Here is a 19433-nt window from a genome sequence, read left to right as displayed (position 1 = left end):
CCCGTCAGACCTTAAAAACTACTGTGGCTAGAGGGCTGCAAATTAGTATAGTGATCATCCACCCTCCAATCATCAAACATACCAAATTGCAGCCCCCAAGGCTCTGTAGTTTTCATTTTATTTAAGGTTAAAGTTAGCCATAATCGTGCTTCCGGCAACGATATAGGATAGGGCACCACCGGACTGTGGTTAAAGTTTTATTGGGCCCGGCTCATACAGCATTATACCGAGAACACCGAAAGACAGAGCTATTTTCGGTGGCCTTGATTATACGCTATACAGAAAACCCGATTGCGCCGAATAAAATTAGGCGCATTTTTTATTGTTTATTTTCCACAAAATATGAGATGGCCATATGTCAGTCCGTCCGCACTGTTTCTCTTCGCCCTCAGATCTTACAAACCACTATGGCTAAAGGGCTGCAAATTGGTAAGTTGGTCATCCACCCTCCAATCATCAAACTGACAAAATTGCAGCCCTCTAGGCTCGGAAGTTTTTTATTCCAGTTAAGGTTAAACTTAGCCATGCTCGTGCGTCTGGCACCGCTATGTGTGCCAAAAACACAGGGCACCATCTGGCCGTGGATGAAAGTTTCATGGGCCTCGGCTAAGAGCTTCATTGGCCGTGGCTGAGAGTTTCATACAGCATTATACGCTGTACAGAAAACTCGATTGCGCAGGAAACTTCGGCGCATATTTTACTAGATCATATAACTTACTAGTCACTGGCTATCATGACTTAGGTCTTGGTGAATTTTTGGGGAAATGAATAAGTTACAGTAAACAGATTGGTGGTATCTTTTTTAGGCGTAGGTCTTTGGTTATGTTTCGCTCAGCATACACAATTTTTTCTTGTATTTCACTCATGTGACAACATGAACCCTAATACAGACATCATATAGCCAATCCGTGAGACATTTGGGTAGCGCCAAACTTTGAAGAAAGGTATCAGCTTTCAAATAAAAAGAAGTATTATGTAAATCGGACAAGAATTACCCGAGTAGTAGCAGTCTGAATGACATTATTTTAGCAAATGCGAAACTTCGGGAAACGGTCGTCAAAGTTTTTCAAGGTTTTCAACATAAATATGCTGGGCATTATCGATTATTTGCACTCAGATTGAGAGAATATTCATTTATTAAGGAGACTAATGCATTCTAAGTGAGGCTGCATGATTCTTGTGGCTGTGTGAGCCAAGATTGTTTCTCCTGGGGTGTTCTCAAAACACCACTTCATCTGACAGGGTTTCGTTTTACCTGGATGGGCCACTTCGACCTTCAGCAATGAATTTTTAAGGCTGTCAGGATTTGCTGAGATGTGGACTTCACAGCTATACGTTAATTTTGAAAAGACTGAAATTTTGTATAGTCTCAACATCTAAGTTCAGTCTGCACCCAAAGAAGTATGAGATTGAACTTTCATGACATCCATTGCTTCCCTGGCATTTTCAAATGTTGAATCCAAGTCAGATTGCTATAAAAAACCAACCCAAAAACCTTGTTTCAGAAACACATGAAATTCTATGCTCGTTTATGAACAAATTTGGATCAGGATGGACTCTTTTCATACGACAAAATTGCATGGTTTCCGTTTTACTTGCTGAAAACCTAAATCCAAATATCTTAGCTCTCTTAACTATTTTACCAATATAGTGAGAAAGGAGGCGTTCAGCCACTGCCATCGTTGTTGTTATAAAAGATATTGAAAGGTCATTAACAAATAAAGTATAAGTAACATCTGAAGGAATCATTTTGAATACCCCTTTGATTGCTAAAGCAAAAGGGTCTCTGTGAAAATTTCCTAAAATATTTGGAAATGGTGAAAGTAAGAGATCTTTGTGACATATTCTCAGTACTGCATCCCCTACACATACTGTATTTAAACACCCCAGTTATTTGTGATAAAATGAATTGTTATCCCTCTAGATGGGGTAACTGATTGACAATAAAATTACACCACCAAGATTCTAAAGATATATTTATTAAATGTAAACCCTAAATATTATTAAGTGGACTGGAGATAGCAAAAGAGAGAGAGAGAGAGAGAGAGAGAGAGAGAGAGAGAGAGAGAGAGAGAGAGAGAGAGAGAGAGAGAGAGGGTGCACACATTGTAATTCTTGAAGTGTTCTGCAGAACGTGAAAGTGAGTATGGCAAAACTCAGCTACAGAGGGACAGAACAGAGACCACATTCCAGCAATGCAAAATGAAAAAAACAGGAATTTCGTGGCATTTTTCTCTCTTTGACAGGATTTGTTAGGAGATAGAAAATAGAGAAAGGTTTATTTTTTATTGCAACTGCACCAAAACGAAATTGCATTCAGCACAATATGCTCATTAGTTTTGCATTGCGTGTTCAAAGCCTTGATGCCTGAAAAATCGTGATTTTCTTCTTCCATTTTTAGTTTTCTGTAAACAAAGACTATTGAGAGAGCTAATTTGTCTGTTCGTCCGCACTTTTTCTGCCCGCCCTCAGATCTTAAAAACCACCTAGGGTAGAAGGTTGCAAATTGGTATGTTGATCGTCTACACCCTCCAATCATCAAACATACCAAATTGTAGCCCTCTAGCCTCAGAAGTTTTTATTTTATTTAATGCTAAAGTTAGCCATGAGCGTGCGTCTAACACCGCTATAGGTACTAACAACACAGGCCACCACCGGGCCGTGGCTGAAAGTTTCGTGGGCCATGGCTGAGAGTTTCTTACAGCATTATACGCTGTACAGAAAGCTCGATTGCACCGAAGAAGCTTCGCCGCATTTTTAACTTGTTTTTTTTTTTTAATCTGATATTTATCAGATTTAGGTCATTTAAAAAGAATTTTTAGTTCTTTAGCCATTATTAGTGGTCCAATAAATTGTTTTTCATTAATCTCACTCCTTCTAATCTCGTTGCATTCTATAACTGTAAATCAAGTCATGTTAAGTTTGACATTTTTCACAATAACAGAACAGTGCTCGGGAAATAAATTTTAGTCACTCATTCATCTATAAAGAAATTCATAATCTTTCCCTGGAGTTAATACATTGCTTCACTTCTTCTATGTACTAACAGGATCAGAAACAAATAGAAATAAATTAATTGATTAATTACTTAATTTACATAATTTAATAGCAAAGGCAATGAGTTGATTTCTATCTTCACCACTGATTTTATTGTACAGTTTATAGCTAATTTTATGACCCTTTTCCTTCTTAGACGATTATAATAGGGAAATTATGTGGGAAATACGGGGTGAAAGCGTTTGATCTAGCAATAAAGATAAAGGAACTAAATAAGCACTGCTTAAGGTAGAAAGAAGAATCAGGTATTACGGAAGCATATAATATGTTAGACCAGCAAGTGTTACGGCATCCCCTCGTCAGAGTTACTAGCCAAAGGGTTCCCATCAGAACTGAAAGATCTTACCAACTGGCGCCGCGGGGAAATAGAGAGAGCAGAATGCGCGTTTGTAATGATCCCCACTTACATTCCTTAACAGAGGTTTGCACGGTCATTAAGTAACAGAATATCTTCTCTTTTTTTATTATTATTAACTACCTGTGGCGTAAAGCAATTACATGATTTATAACAAAAATCACTTGTGGTGAATAAAGAATCTAAAAAAAAAAATTTACGTAGAAACGCTTCAAATTTGGATTTTACATATAAATCAGTTAAATGTATGTAGAAATATGGAAAACCGCAACACAAAATAAAAGTTAGATTTTGTTATTTTTGCATGGAAACGAGAATGGAAAATACCATTAGCATATAACAGGACATATCTACCCATATATTCATCCAAAGATTGGTAGGGGAAAGCTGAAATACGATACGGGTAAGATGTTTTGCCAGTCTCCTAAAACCCAGACACCCTCCGGCTTTATCAAGAGAAACGAGATGACGAGAGGTTGCAGAATGAGACCAGGATTACTGGACTCACTGAAGAAGAATTACACTAAATATGAAACCGGTGGCCATAAAAGCCATAAAAGAAAACTATTGAGACGGCTTTCTCTGTCCACCCCATTTATTCTGTCCGCACTTTCTCTGCCGGCACTTAAAAACTACTGAGCTAGAGGGCTGCAAATTGGTATGTTGATCTCCAACCCTTCAACCATCCTACACACCAAATTGTAGTCCTCTTACCTCAGCAGTTTTTATTTTATTTAAGGTTAAAGTTAGCGATGATCGTGCGTCTGACAGCACTATAGTACAGGCCACCACCAGGCCGGTGGCTGAAAGTTTCATGGGCCACGGCTCATACAGTATTACTGTATACACTGTGCAAAAACTCGATTGCGCCACTTGTTAGTTTATTCGGTGAATAAACTATTACTTCGTCAGTATGGCGGACAAAGGAGAAGCAATATTTACAGAAAATTCTGAGATTGCTTTTGTAAGACCCAAATTTATGTCTGTATGCGTGTGTATGTGTGGCGAGGGGGTTATGGGACTAGAAGGGGAGAAATGATTCCCGAGAAGTAGAGAAACAGTGATTCCAAGGGTATTTTGATGAGAAAAGAGCAGCATTAACATCAGATTCTCATTGCAGGGGAAACAGGAATACTGCCCAGTTAGTCTCAACATCTGGAAGTGTATTTTCCGTATCCTTAACTAAAGAAAAAGTAACAGTTTTCTGTGCAGCGTATAATGCTGTATCAGCAGCGGCCCATGAAACTTTCAGCCACGTCCCGGTGGTGGCCGGTCATAGAAAGTTGCCAGAAGCACGATCATTGCTAAATTTAACCTTAAACCAAATGAAAACTACTGAGGCTAGAGTTCTGCAATTTGGTATGTTTGATGATTGGAGGGTGGATGATCAACATACCAATAGGCAGCCCTCTAGCCTCAGTAGTTTTTAAGATCTGAGGGCGGGCACTATAAAGTGCGGACGGAGAGACAAAGCCATCCTCTTTTACATCATAGCCATTTGTATCAATGTAGGTGGGGATTCTGGTAGACAATTTATTAAGAAAATCCAGAATGACAGCATAAGTAGAAAACAGATGTTCTTCCAGATTACAGCGAAATATGGCTTAAGACCAACGAATTTAAGTAAACGGATAATAAGACGCTCTCTCTCTCTCTCTCTCTCTCTCTCTCTCTCTCTCTCTCTCTCTCTCTCTCTCTCTAATTATTCTTTGCTTTCTTTTCCTACAAAATTTTTACTTCAAACGTACCCTGAGCTGAGAAAGGAATAGCGCAAATCTAATGAGAAATTAAGGATTAATCAAGACTCTATCTCAGAGTAATTGCTGAAGGCTTGACAACTCCCGAGGGCTGCATTCCTTCTGTTGCTCAAAATGGAACGTGGTGGCGTAGAAGTACATTTATGTTAACTCGATCTTTATATATATATATATATATATATATATATATATATATATATATATATATATATATATATATATATATATATATATATATATATATATATATATATATATATATATATATATATATATATATATATATATATATATATATATATATATACACACTAGTTGATCAACCCTGCAGCTACCTGGAAAAAATCTGAATAACAACCTATGTGTAAGCCCGTTAAAACTCTGAATAACAGTCCACGGGCGGTGGGAATGCAGAGGTAGGGGAAGGGGGTGGGGAGGAATAAGGAAGAAGGACGGGAAAAGAGGAGAGAAGTGAGAAGATAAAGGAAGGGAATGGGGAAGGGAAGGGGGAGGGGAGGGGAGGGATGGAGAGGGGAAGGGAGGAGGAAAGGATAGGGGTAAGGGAGGGAAGAGGGAAAATACAGCGTCCGTTGTCTATAAAAATATTAAATTATTATCACGATGGCAATTTTAGACACCGTAAAAAGAGCTGCAACTGTTTTCGGTTTCCTGTGCGAGTGAACGAACGCGTTTCAGTTTTCTTTGGCGTTTCTGAGGGAAAGCCTAGGCTGAAGTCTGAACGGTCTGATATATGGTGATTTTTTGGTGGATTAAGTACTTAGATATGGTAATGGTAATACCTCAAGGTACTTAAGAATTTGTATTTTACTGGTGAGGTATAATTATGATTGTCGCGAGTAATTTTTTTTAATGAGGGAGTAGTTTTGTCACAGAATCATTTAGTCTAGTAATTTACAAATTGTCGATATCAGGGGGAAAGGATGTCACGTTCCCCTATTAGAAAAGAATAAACGACATCACTAAACAAAGATAATAAATCAAAGATCTTATACTTATACGATTCGTGCTCGGGTGTCTGTGTATTTGTGTGTGTGTGTTGTGGGGGTGGGGGGGTGGGGGGGAGGGGAAAGGTCTGTCTCCCTTTCAACAGTAGACGGACCTTTTAACAATTACGTGAAATTCAATGCACAACAAATCGAAGGAGATTCGTTCTAGATATGACGATGGTAATACCACAAAGTACTTAAGAATTTGTATTTTATTGGCAGGGTATGATCAAGATACGTTTGGCTCTAGAGGAACACTGAAAAAAATGTGGTAATTTCGACACGACAAGTTTTTTTTTAATGAGGGGGCAAGCCAGTCACAGAAACATTTGGTCTGTAGCTACTTTTTTTCCGTGGCAAGAATCGAAAGGTCTGACTGATGTTGTGGTAGAAATTATATTTTGAATTACATTGCTTTATAACGGAATGAAAGTAATTCTAATACAGTAAAACACATCTGTTTACTTTTTGGATGTACTAGACTGATTATAGGGTTTGCAGCGGGAGGAGTTCAATGAAATCACACGTCTGACAGCACCTGGAAAAAAGGTTAAACGGAAGTTTTGTTTACAAAAAGTATAGTCAGACCAGCAATGGTTTATGGAGCCATGACATCCCCACTGAAGAAGTCTCAAGAACGGGAAATGAATGTGGCAGAGAGACGATGCTGAAATGGATGTGTGCAGTCATACGAAGAGATAGGATCAGAAATGAATTTATTAGAGGAATAGCTAAGATAGGGGCAGTATCAAAGAAGGCCCTGGTCATGTTATGTGGAGAGAAGATCGTGGGTAACAGGGTTATGAGCATGGAGGTGGAAGGAAGGAAGAAGAAGAAGGGAAGGCCAAATTTCCGATGAAAGGATAAAATAGCAAATGACATGGGAGAGACGTTTAAGAAGTCAGAATGTACTGGTCAGAGGAAGGTGGAGATGGCTGATAGGAAATAAAGGAACCACATGCGAATGGGTAAAGCTGAAGACAAAGAAGAAATATATATATATATATATATATATATATATATATATATATATATATATATATATATATATATATATATATATATATATATATATACAGTATATATTGTTATAAACTGGGGGCTTGGTTGGGGAGAGAATTGGAATAATTTATTATAATGTACTGCCAAAGAACCAAGGGGGCCCAAGTTTGCAAACAAAAAGAAAGTTATTTGAAACTTACCTTAGATTTTCCTAGGTTTATAAGTAAATGATTAAGGTCGCCATTAAGAATTAGACTTCTTTTACAATTGAAAGGGGTTTATTTACAGCGACTGGGGCAAATATGCAAGAAGACAAACAGAATGTTAATTGTAACCAATGTACAGGCACATAAATTATATACAGTAGGACAATAACGCAGTACTTGGCAAATAAGCAATGTAAATATGGAGGGGCCAAGGTACAATCATCCCCGATATAACAATAACTCGGTTAGGTTAAAATGACATTAAATCGTCTCTGGTGGCAATTCTTCAAAAGGGGTGAGCTCCAGGATAATGGAATCAGTTAATTACGATGATGCACTCGTAGCAACGGGATTTCCGCTTTCAGGCTGCAATCAGGAATGGTTGCGAAAGGTGGATGGCAGTCATGAACAAGGGCATATGATTACATACTGGGCAGGACAGGACTCTTGTGAGAGAGGTCCAGAGTTAATACAAAAGGGAAATGAAATTTCCCCATAGAAGTATTACACAAATGCACGTTCTTAAATGCTAAACATTACGTAGCCGAGATGATAAGTACAAGAAATCACGTAATCACAATCTTGGAATCGTAGTGGATTGGGCTCTGAAACAATAAACACGTGCTCGCCGTCACACAAAGGGGGAAGCTCGGGAAAGGAAGGGATTAAGCTTGAAGGTAAATGAGGGAAATGAAAGGAACTTAGTTGAGAGAGACAGGGGTGACTAGCGCCAAATTCACTCTCGGCTTACATATTTTAGATGAATATTTGAGCTCTGAGATACCATGTCTCGGGTGTACGATCGTGAAGTTGGGCCGTCACCTGAGACAGAGATGCGGTCAGACCGGTGGCTGGAGTGAGTCTGCTTGTCCTTTCTTTCTCGAGCAGTGTCATCGAAGCGATAGGCCTTTTACCTGAAAGCTAATTTTTGCCAGTAAAAGATCAAAGGAATAGTGGTCTTAAAGATAATGAGCTTAAGGTTTAAGGTGCTAGCTCCCCGGGAGTGGTTTACGCCTAACGTCTATTTCCTCCCAACGCCTACTTTGAAAACATTATCCCAAAAGGGGGTGGGGAATCTAGGTGTGTGCTGGTAGCAGGGGAGTTGAAAGAAAGGAGACCTATTGTGTGGTAGGCCCAGGTATTTCCTGAATGCTACGAAGGCATGCATCCTCGGTCAATATAAGTGGGAAACAACTGTTCCGCCATATTAGCGCCAATTATAAGTTAACTTAGATGATGATTTCCTAGAAGGTAGCTAGATAGCAGCATATATATATATATATATATATATATATATATATATATATATATATATATATATATATATATATATATATATATATATATATATATATATATATATATATATATATATATATATATATATATATATATATATATATATCATGATGCTGCCTTGTGATACATGTATCCTCGTATCATTTTGATACATTTACTTTTTTATTTATCATGTGTTATCTGTAATGATAGTGATTATTGAAGTGTTGTATTTAGTTTTGAATAACAATTGCCGATTCGTTCAGTAACTCAACTCAGTTTTTCGTCTTGTTTATAAAACATGTCAATCATAATTAGCCGATTGCCGTATGTTTCGGTCGTGTAGAGGTTTCTGCAAAAGATTTGTCTTGTGCGAGAACAAGACGAGTGATTTAGCATTGTTACATGCATTGTTCGAGTCACGTACACCACTTTGAGAGAAAGAGTATCATGTCTTGATTTAGTTACGTCATGTTTTGTCCTGATTGCATTCAAAACGTTTTGCTGGGATGACGTCACTTTCCTTCTAGAACTTTCTCTCGTATCTCGCACTCAAAATGCTTTAATGACGTCACCTCCCTGCTCCTAGAACTTTTCTTTTGTATCTCGTAATCAAAATGTTTTAATGACGTCATGTAATTGTTTCATGTGCTACTAGAATTCTGAAATATGTTTCATTCTTATTCTTGAGACCGATCACTTTGGTTCCCTCTCTCTCTCTCTCTCTCATTCTTAAAAAGAGATTACTTTTAATGTAATATATTTGTGGCCACTTGTTAGCAATAACTTTTGAGATCTGAATTTAGTGATTTACAGAGGTTTTCACAAGTTTGTGTAAGGTAACATGAATTTTACTTATTAATACCATGGTATAATAAGTTAAGGAAATTTTGCCTTAGTGAAATTATTATTGATAAATCTTGTGTAGTTTTGTGTTTTCTCTGATTGCAATCTCTTCATATTTTCACATTTTTTATGTTTGTGATGTAACATTTATTTACATAGCATTTAAAATATTTCTTGGTAATTTAACATTGTTTACTTAATTTAATTTTTCATTTATTAACATTTTCTTTTCAAATCTTAAGTGATTCTTGAAAGTTTAAATTTTACTTGATTAATTTAAATTCCTGACAAATTAAAGTTTTTGTGAAGAAGTTTTGTTTCATAATTTAATTCAAGAATTAATTAAGTTTTGTGTTATTTTCAAGTAATAGTAATTTTTTCAGACTGTGAATTCTAATTATAAATTTTGAGTTAAAAAATATATTTTTTTATTTAATATTTTTTTTGAAAAACAGTGTTTCATTCATTGACCACCAGAGAATAGGATTAATTGTGTGTGCATAAGGCAAAGTGATAAACATGTTTTGTTCTTTTACTTTTGCTAAAGTGAATTAATGCCAGGGAAACAGTTAAAGTTATTTGATGGAGTGATGCCCTTTTACAATAGAATATTTCTTTTTTAATTGTTGATACTTCACATATATTCCGATAAATTTAGTTTGATTTTTCAAGTAATTAATAAGCTTTTTAAGGGATCACTGTTACCTTTAGAGTACCCAGTCATAATTCTTATTGTTATGAGAGTTCAGGTATCTGGCTGAATTTTGAGATTCGTTGTGTAATAATTAGGTACTTGGTATGCACCGTGACAATATATATATATATATATATATATATATATATATATATATATATATATATATATATATATATATATATATATATATATATATATATATATATATATATATAGAGAGAGAGAGAGAGAGAGAGAGAGAGAGAGAGAGAGAGAGAGAGAGAGAGAGAGAGAGAGAGAGAGAGAGAGAGGATGTCTCCCTTGTAAAAAAGTTTACAATAAAATTCAGTTCTTTTATACATCTATGCAGAAGACTCATTTGCATTAAGTTGGTCTCCCTTATACACCGTAACATTCGCCTCTAGTTTGCATACAGGCATTCTTCCTGTATAGTAAGACGCTTCCCTTTGTATACCTCTTCTCTTCTTCCTGACCAGTACATTAGTGGTTTTCCTCTCCTTTTCTACAATACTGCCGACTATTGACACTTAAGAGAGAGAGAGAGAGAGAGAGAGAGAGAGAGAGAGAGAGAGAGAGAGAGAGAGAGAGAGAGAAGCATATTCAGAATTATACCGACCATTTTAAAGTTGATGAAGGAGGCAGCCTCAATTTTCTTGCATTTCTTAAATCAAATCCCATCTCTAGTTAATTCTTATATGGATTTAATTCTTATATCGACCTCAGAACAGTTTCCTTCTACCTAATATTTCCGCTATCGTTTTCTCTTACATCAGTTGTGTTTTTTAATATTTTTCTTAATATATGAAGCAATAGCCTCTTGTAACATATCAGTTATATTTCAACAGAAGTTCTTTTTATTAACTTCATAGGTTGCACATGTGAATTAGTGACAGGAGCCTCAAGATACGCTTCGCTTCTTTGGATTACTGCATCCATCTCGACCGTTTGTCACCTTTAGTTGCAGAAAGCGATGACTTGTTCTTATTTTAAATAAACAACAGATTCCGAAATTGGCTTCAATCTTTGAAAACAGTTTTTGTAGACTATGAAACTTTGATATTGAGAGAGAGAGAGAGAGAGAGAGAGAGAGAGAGAGAGAGAGAGAGAGAGAGAGAGAGAGAGAGAAAGGATACAATTTAAGAGAACCCACCACTCAATTTTCATCTGCGAAGCCCATGGGACATAAAGGGCAGGTTTAACCGTAAAGTTTTTTTATGATTTTCCCTCCAAATATTTCTCCCGTGAAGACCCTTGAGAAGCCATCACTTTGATATGATGAATATGGAAATGCATAAAGTCTTTTTAACTTTGTTAATGTTTCTATTTTATATTTAACGTAAGAGCTCGCAAGCTGCAAGTAATCTTTCTCAATATCAATAATTTTTCCAAGTGCGGCGCAAGTGTATTTCTATAACATAAATAAAATAAAAAAAAAATGAAAGAAATTACTTATATATTACGTAACTGTATCAATTTATAAACTCTTTTAGTTACCAATAAAAATTTTTTGCCAATACCAGATATAGAAAATTTTACTGATATATATATATACTATATATATATATATATATATATATATATATATATATATATATATATATATATATATATATATATATATATATATATATATATATATATATATATATATATATATATATATATATATATATATATATATATATATATATATATATATATATATATATATATACACATATATATACATATATATACATATATATACATATATATACATATATATATATATATATATATATATATATATATATATATATATATATATATATATATATATATATATATATATATATATATATATATATATATATATATATATATATATATATATATATATATATATATATATATATATATATATATATATATATATATATATATATATATATATATATATATATATATATATAGACAAAATCCACGAAGGAAAGAGAAACAATGGAGTGCTGCAAGGCCTTTTGACTTATAGTCCTTTACTTAGCACACTGAAGAAATATAAAAATAAGTTTATAAAGAAAGCTCGTATAAATAACAGATGGGGATTACATAGGAAAAAATTTAATATGTACCTGTAATCCAACACAACTGAAGAATTAGCAGACCTACCAAAACGGTTAATATTTAAGAGATTTTACAAAGGATTAACCTCAACGGCTCAGAAGCAGGGACAGAACAATAAAAGATTATACAAGGAAGGTGACTGGCCAACAAAAAATGTTTTAAAAGTACAACTCAGCAATTCTCATTTTGGTAAACAATAAAAATTTTTACAAGGTGAACATTTCTACAAAAAATATATATTAAACATACGAATACATAGAAAATATATATAAGGTAACTAATTTTTTATTAAATCAGTAATTTTATCTCTTAGGTCATTCTTGAACATTTTACTTATACAGGGGTCTAAATAATACATGCCAGTGCTAAGATTAAAATTACAACTAGAAGTACTCTGTATAATAGCAGATTCTAAAAGATTTCATGAAGAGAAGTATTTCAATCTGGCAACCACTGAACTTTCAGTCCAATTTATCCTGTGAGAGTTTTCACTTAAATGAATGAATATGGCATTGGATGTTTGACCAGTTTTGACAGAATACTTATGCTGTTAATCCGTACATCTAAACCCTTGCTAGATTGGCCAATATAAAAATCAGGACTGTCCAAACATGGAATTTTATATATTATGTTGTTGTTTTCCTTAGGGCTACTTTTTATTAACGTTCCTTTAAGTTCGTCATTATAGAAAAAAACGAGGTTGACATTAAAATATTTTAAAAATGATTTCATGTTTTCAAAACCACTAAAATAAGGCAAGCTAAGAATGTTCTTAGGTGTTCCTTTCTTCATCATACTTTCACTATAAAACTTTTTGTGGGCTTTATTGTAACAGATGTCTAGTATATGTGAAGGGTAACATAAATCTTTCCCTATTTTTTTTGTATTAGATTTTTTAATCCAAATACTGGGGACTAACAGTGCGTAATGTTATTAAAAACATAGAAGAAAAAAAGGGATATTTTGATATACAGGCGATGGCCTGAATAAAATGGACATGAGTGAAGCTGTTGGTTAGTTCCTATAAATACTGAATTTGCATTGAAATGCCCCTCTATGTATTAAAACATCTAAGAAAGGGAGGCAAAAGCACTCATAGGTAGGCAAAAGGGAAACCCACAGCCCTGTTAGCTAAAGGTGGCATAAGGCAGGTCCCACCACTGAAGCATAGTACAGGACACTGGGCAAAGGAGCGTGCTCCAAAAGACTCGGGCCTTGACTCGAAAAAGCCGTCTACTCCTGGTGCTGCATATGACATATTGTGCAAAAGGTAAGAAAGGGGACTGGATCTCCTCTCAGTGGAGTGAAAACCAAAAAAGTCCCCAAAGTCAAGGGAAAGAGACAGAGAGGCAATGATGAACAGGCAAACAGGGCAAACGCTCTGGATGAAAACTCCACTTGTCCAGTATCAGAAAAGAGAAAAACATATAATAAACCCTAGAAGGGAAGCCAAAAATAGTCTTAAACCAATTTCTGGAGACTTATGTAAAACAAACTATAATTTGCATTAGAACAGAATCATGAAAATTAATTAAGTAATTTTTACAATATCAATATCAATATATATATATATATATATATATATATATATATATATATATATATATATATATATATATATATATATATATATATATATATATATATATATATATATATATATATATATATATATATATATATATATATATATATATATATATATATATATATATATATATATTGTCAAAAATAAACACCCTCCTTCCTGTAACTTTGATTTCATTATTTAATTTTGAAATGATCTGTTATTCCTGCCTATCGATTTGGGTAATTTGGTGGGCGTCGAACACAACTGAGCTTACTTGAACCAGTCAACAGCCGTTAGCTAGGCCTCCTTACCCCCGCCACCCACCCCCTAACATCGCATGACCCAGCAAACAATACAAGCCCCCTTTCCCCCACCCCCCCATCACACGATGGGGAGACATGTAGGGATAAGGGAGGCCAAAAGAGCCATTTAGCACTAGGGAACAGGTAGAATTCTGAGCTGTAGGCATATAATGATAAGTGTGCTTTTCCTCTGCCCTATTGCTGGTTCTCTTGACATACTTGCAGGTACGGGTGGGCCCGATGCCAGATGCTCGAAGAAGCCATGCTTTTGAAAAGCAGAGAGAAACTGCTCCGACTTCACCTGTAGCAGACGTGCTGCATTGTTTTCCCGCTCCACTGGTTGAACTAACTTCGACGACAACTGGAACGGTTGTAGGCACCAACAACAGTCATAAAAGGTTCGTACGTTGCAAGAAGTCAAGACCAACCCTTCCCCCTTTTACTTAAACTCCTTAAAATTCCATTTCTTTAAAATTTAACCACTTCCTCCACAAAGCAATCCTCCCTTTGTTAGAATCTTGCCTGTATCCCATGCCTTGTCATTTACATACCTTGAATTCAAGTAAAAACCTCGTGATAACCATCAATTATCCCTCCACCAGTGCAATTTAAGGGCTATTTAGGTTAAGCTATATCAATGTTAATTTTATCTTTGTGTGAGTGCGATCATGTGTTCATTGTTAAAGCCTACACTGCTCCGATACTCAGATTGTACCTTCGTGATTTCATTATAATCATCTTCTAGGCTACGTTATGTTTTGTATTTAAGAACGTGTATTGGGTGGTATTTCATAGGGGGTTTCCATCTCCTTCAGTGTATACCGTCATTCCTAACTGAGAACGTCTCTTTCAGGGGGCACGCGGATCGATCACAATCCATGCTTCAGTATCTCGTCTGCCACCAAAATCCTGGTCATTCCTGGTCGCAGTCAGTAACGAATTCTGTTGTGGCCCGAATGTTCACATGAATTATCCTCCCATCCTGGAGCTCCATCATTTGCATTACCTGAGACTATTTCATGTAATCAGGGCAAGATTAAATATTATTATTATCATTGAACTGATTGTATTGCAGATTGGCCCCATTTTTAATCGACTTGCTTGTTGCCAACTCATTGCATCATTGTTCCCTGTGTCCTATACTGAATCTGTCCCTTAGTGATTATGTTGTGTCGTGTCTCATTGTTGATTTGCTAAGTTTCTGTAAATAAATCCCTGGAAATTTGTAAAAGAATTCTAAATTCCCATATGGCGACCTTCCCCATTCAATTGTAAATCCAGGAAAATCTAAGGTAAGTTTTCAAATAACTTTTCCTTTTGCTCATAAACGAGGCTCTCTTGGTTTCGTGGCAGCATCATTATAATTTTTTTAAAATTTTCTCACCAAGCCAAGGACCAGTTTATGACAGTGACGACCAAATGCCAGGATTAGTCTATTAGCGTTTATTAGCCTCGCTATTAAGCTAGACTAGAAAAAACCAGGAATATATGAAATCAATTATTTCAGCCACGGTAATCATTTCATTATTCAAAAAGCACAGGGAAGCGATTGGAGCTGAAGACCTTGGTAAACAGTGTTTGTGCATGTCCTAAAAGTAAGGAAATAAGAATAATATTAATATTCCTTTAAAGAAACGTAATTCTCGTATTGTAACAGCGTTCATAACACATGGGAACGCATAGGGTTCTTATATTAGCGAAAACACAGAAGTAGGTGCGAAATGTCAGTCCCGCAAAATCTCTAGAGTGTAGGAAAAAAATGTCGAGTTGTAGACGAGTAAATAGAGGAATTAGGAAGGCGTTAGTTAGGGAATTTTGCATGTGTAAGCTAGGACCAGTAGCTAAGAGTTTATTTTGGAATAGTTACGGCAAAGAAAATGTACATTTCTTGGTTAGTGGTAAATTTTGAAATAATGATTAGTTTACAGGAAACTGTATAGCGATATCTGGCATTTATACGGCTAGCGAGAAACAGTTGTGTTCAAAACGCGCATGCATAGAACAGTCCCAGTGTTGGAGAAAAACAGTTCCAAGCGTAGTTATTTAATGACCCCCCAGTGCATATTAAAGTATATGAACATAAAGTAAAGACAGTGCTGATATTCAGAGTAATAATTCATTTCGCATTTTAAAACCTGCATTTAGCAAGAAAGTGCAGTTTTGTTTTTCCTTTTCTCCATCCAATTCCAATTTCGTTCTGTCGCACGACGAAGCAAGAGACTACGATCAGCTGTTTCCCGCGCGTATTCATTCCCACAACATTCGTTCAAGGAACGAGCCTCCTCCTTGTGTGCTTAACGAAACTCGGGAAACTTTGTGAAACAGTTTGAAACACCCTTGCGTACCATACCCTAAGCTTTTTGATGTGTGCGAAGCAGGAGCAATTCCCTAAAATACTTAACTTAACGTAATTTCGCAACCATAATGTATTTTCGCTTAAGCACAAAATAAAGGGATTAAAATTTCATAACAAATACATGCCATTTCTCCCAGTGCCACTAATCTGCGCCACTGCTAAGCACCCAATCACTAAAGCACTTATCTTTCTCATTTCACTTTCCTATCTCTTCCCTTCTGTTGGAGTCTCTCATCTACCCTTTTACTCCCTACTTACCTTCTGCTCAGGCAGAGTACCTCACCTTCAGTGCCAATTCATGCACTGACATTTTGCATTGCTCCACGGAGCGCACCGGCACCATGATGCCACCCAACCAAAGCAACCTCTTATAAGCCATTGCACCTGTATTGAAGAAACAGGGTGCCATACCACCGGTGTTTCCACCCATAAGGACCGCAGCTCCCTCAGGAACACCTCATTAACAGTGCCTCCACCCATAAGGACCATAGAGCCTTCAGGAGCACCATATTTGCTAGCGTATCCACCCATAAGGACTCAGACTTCCTTCAGGAATGCTTTCCCCTAGTGCAGGGGTCGGGTAACTTTTTTGGGTGTTACCCCAATAGAACTTGTAGTAAAATGAATTTACCGACACACTTGGAAGTACTCTGGTGGACAAACCAATTTATTTATAGAATTCATGGATAATAAATAAATAAAAAATGTATATTGGAAAAATATTTAATTGTTAATTTCATCTATCATAGGAAATAAAAGTCTGTCTTTTTGGCATGGAAATAGCACACAAGAAAAAAAGTAGGAATTACATTTATAAACAGAAATAAAACACTCTTTTTAGCATTACATGGCACACAAGCAAAACTACTGACCATCATATATTTCAAATTCAAATTGAAATTTTATTGAATCCACTATTATGGGGAAAAAAGTTTATCCTTTCTGGCATAAGAATGGCACAAAAAGAAAAATAATGTTATTGTTTCTAGCATAACAATGGCACACAACGAAAAATAATGTTATTCTTTTTGGCATAAGAATGGCACACAACGAAAAATAATGTTATTCTTTCTGGCATAAGAATGGCACACAACGAAAAATAATTAAGAAAATATTGAAAACTTTAATATTTTAACGACATTGAAATCTTTAATGTTTTCATATCAGCTACCTCAGGCTTTGGAAAAATGATACTGTTTCATCTTGGATACAACAAACTCGAAATCAGGATTTTGATGTTACTGCTACTAGGATGCTGTCTTCAGGATTCAACCGGTTTCTGTATTTTGTTTTTAGATTTACAAGGGTAAAAAACCTTGTTCAAAAGGTAGGTTGTTGCGAAAAGGTAGTAGCATTTTAGTTGCTTCTATATGTACAGTTTTATAAGCCTTTGCAGTTTTTGACATCCAAAAACTTGAGAGATCATCCATGCTCTCAAATTCCATTTTTGTTTCATTGCTGGAACGAAGTTCAACAAGCTCTTCTGCCAATTCTTCAGGCTGTTCAGGCAAATCAGCCAGCTCACTTTTGAAGGGATTTACAGCCCAGCTGACAGTATGTGAATCAAGTTCTGGAAAATAGTCACAGAACCTATTTCTAAGTTTGGTCAGGTGCCTTGTGACTGACTCCTTTATGTCACTAAGACTGCAGTCTTGACAGTCTTCCAAAAACTCTCCCAGTTTTGGAAAGCCAGCAGTCTTATTGGCATTTATTTTCTGGTTCCAATACTGAAGCTTTGATAAAAATGCTGAAATTTTTTCCCTTGCTAACAGGAGATTGACTTTCTTTACTGGCAATTCCTTGTTCAGTTCATTTACATGTCCAAAAATGTCAGTTAAGTATGCAAGAAGAGCTAGCCAGGTTGTTTTTCTGAACTTTTCTGCAAGTGTGTTTTTGATCAGTCAGAAACGTTTCGAGTTCTGTTTTAAGAGCCCACACTCTATTCAGGACATTTCCACGTGAAAGCCACCTCACTTCCGTATGGAAAAGAAGGGTTGAATATTCAGCCTCTCCATCCTCACATAAATCATGAAACATCCTCGTGTTTAGTGCATGCCCTTTTACAACATTGACAATCTTAACCACATCATTTAACACAGCTTCCAATTCTGGTTCCAAATTCTTCACAACTAATGCCTGGCGATGTGTCATACAATGGATGACTAGAATATCTGGATTCTGTTGTTTGGCCAAAGCCACAAAACCATTGATGTGACCAAGCATGGCAGGAGCTCCATCAACTGATACTGCAATACAATCTTCCCACTTCAGATCAACACTTGGTTTTTTGAAGCATGCATCAACCTTATTGAACACATCAATACCACGAGTTCTCAACTCAAGAGGAGAACACAACAACATTTCTTCTTCGATTTCATCAGAGCCCCTATATCGAATGTATACCATCAATTGTGAATTGCTACTTACATCTGTAGTCTCATCGAGTTGAATGGCAAACTCTTTACTTTTTTTTACTGAAGAAATCACTTGTTCCCGCACATTTTCTGCTAAGATGGAAATTCTTTCTTTAATAACTCTAGCCGACAAAGGTACTGTATTCAGTTGTTTAGCTACTTTCTGCCCACACATTATTTCTGCCATTTTTACAGCCGCAGGCTTGATTAAGTCTCCACCAATAGTATGTGGTTTCTTGTTTCGAGCAACCAACCATGACACTTCAAAACTAGCTATTGCAGCTGAACGTTGGTCAAACATTGCACTCTTGTTACTTTCCAGTCTCTGTCTTTTGACTGTTTTTTCCAGATTCTCAAAGTATTCCCGTCCAGCCAGCCACTCCATGACGTCACTCCAACACAATCCAAGCTGCCACCACCACAACCACCACCTGTCACTCCTTTTCTTGTTCCCTTTATCCAGGCCTCCCTTACCTATGATCG

At 36.0% G+C, this 19433-nt stretch overlaps 1 protein-coding gene across 1 annotated transcript; it reads right to left on the bottom strand.

The window, feature by feature from the left end:
* Positions 1-17834: 17834 nt before the first annotated feature.
* LOC136839506 (protein FAM200C-like) lies at positions 17835-19335 on the bottom strand. Its single transcript, XM_067105675.1, has 2 exons — positions 18511-19335; positions 17835-18269 (listed from the first exon to the last, which is right to left on the bottom strand). Exons 1-2 carry the CDS (start codon positions 19333-19335, stop codon positions 17835-17837), a joined length of 1260 nt encoding a protein of 419 aa, XP_066961776.1.
* Between the last annotated feature and the right edge of the window lie 98 nt (positions 19336-19433).

This window comes from Macrobrachium rosenbergii, chromosome 1, assembly GCF_040412425.1.
Source record: "Macrobrachium rosenbergii isolate ZJJX-2024 chromosome 1, ASM4041242v1, whole genome shotgun sequence".
NCBI classification, from domain to species: Eukaryota; Metazoa; Arthropoda; class Malacostraca; order Decapoda; family Palaemonidae; genus Macrobrachium; species Macrobrachium rosenbergii.
Note: the sequence above shows the minus strand (reverse complement) of the source record. Positions and strands in the feature narration are given on the sequence as shown.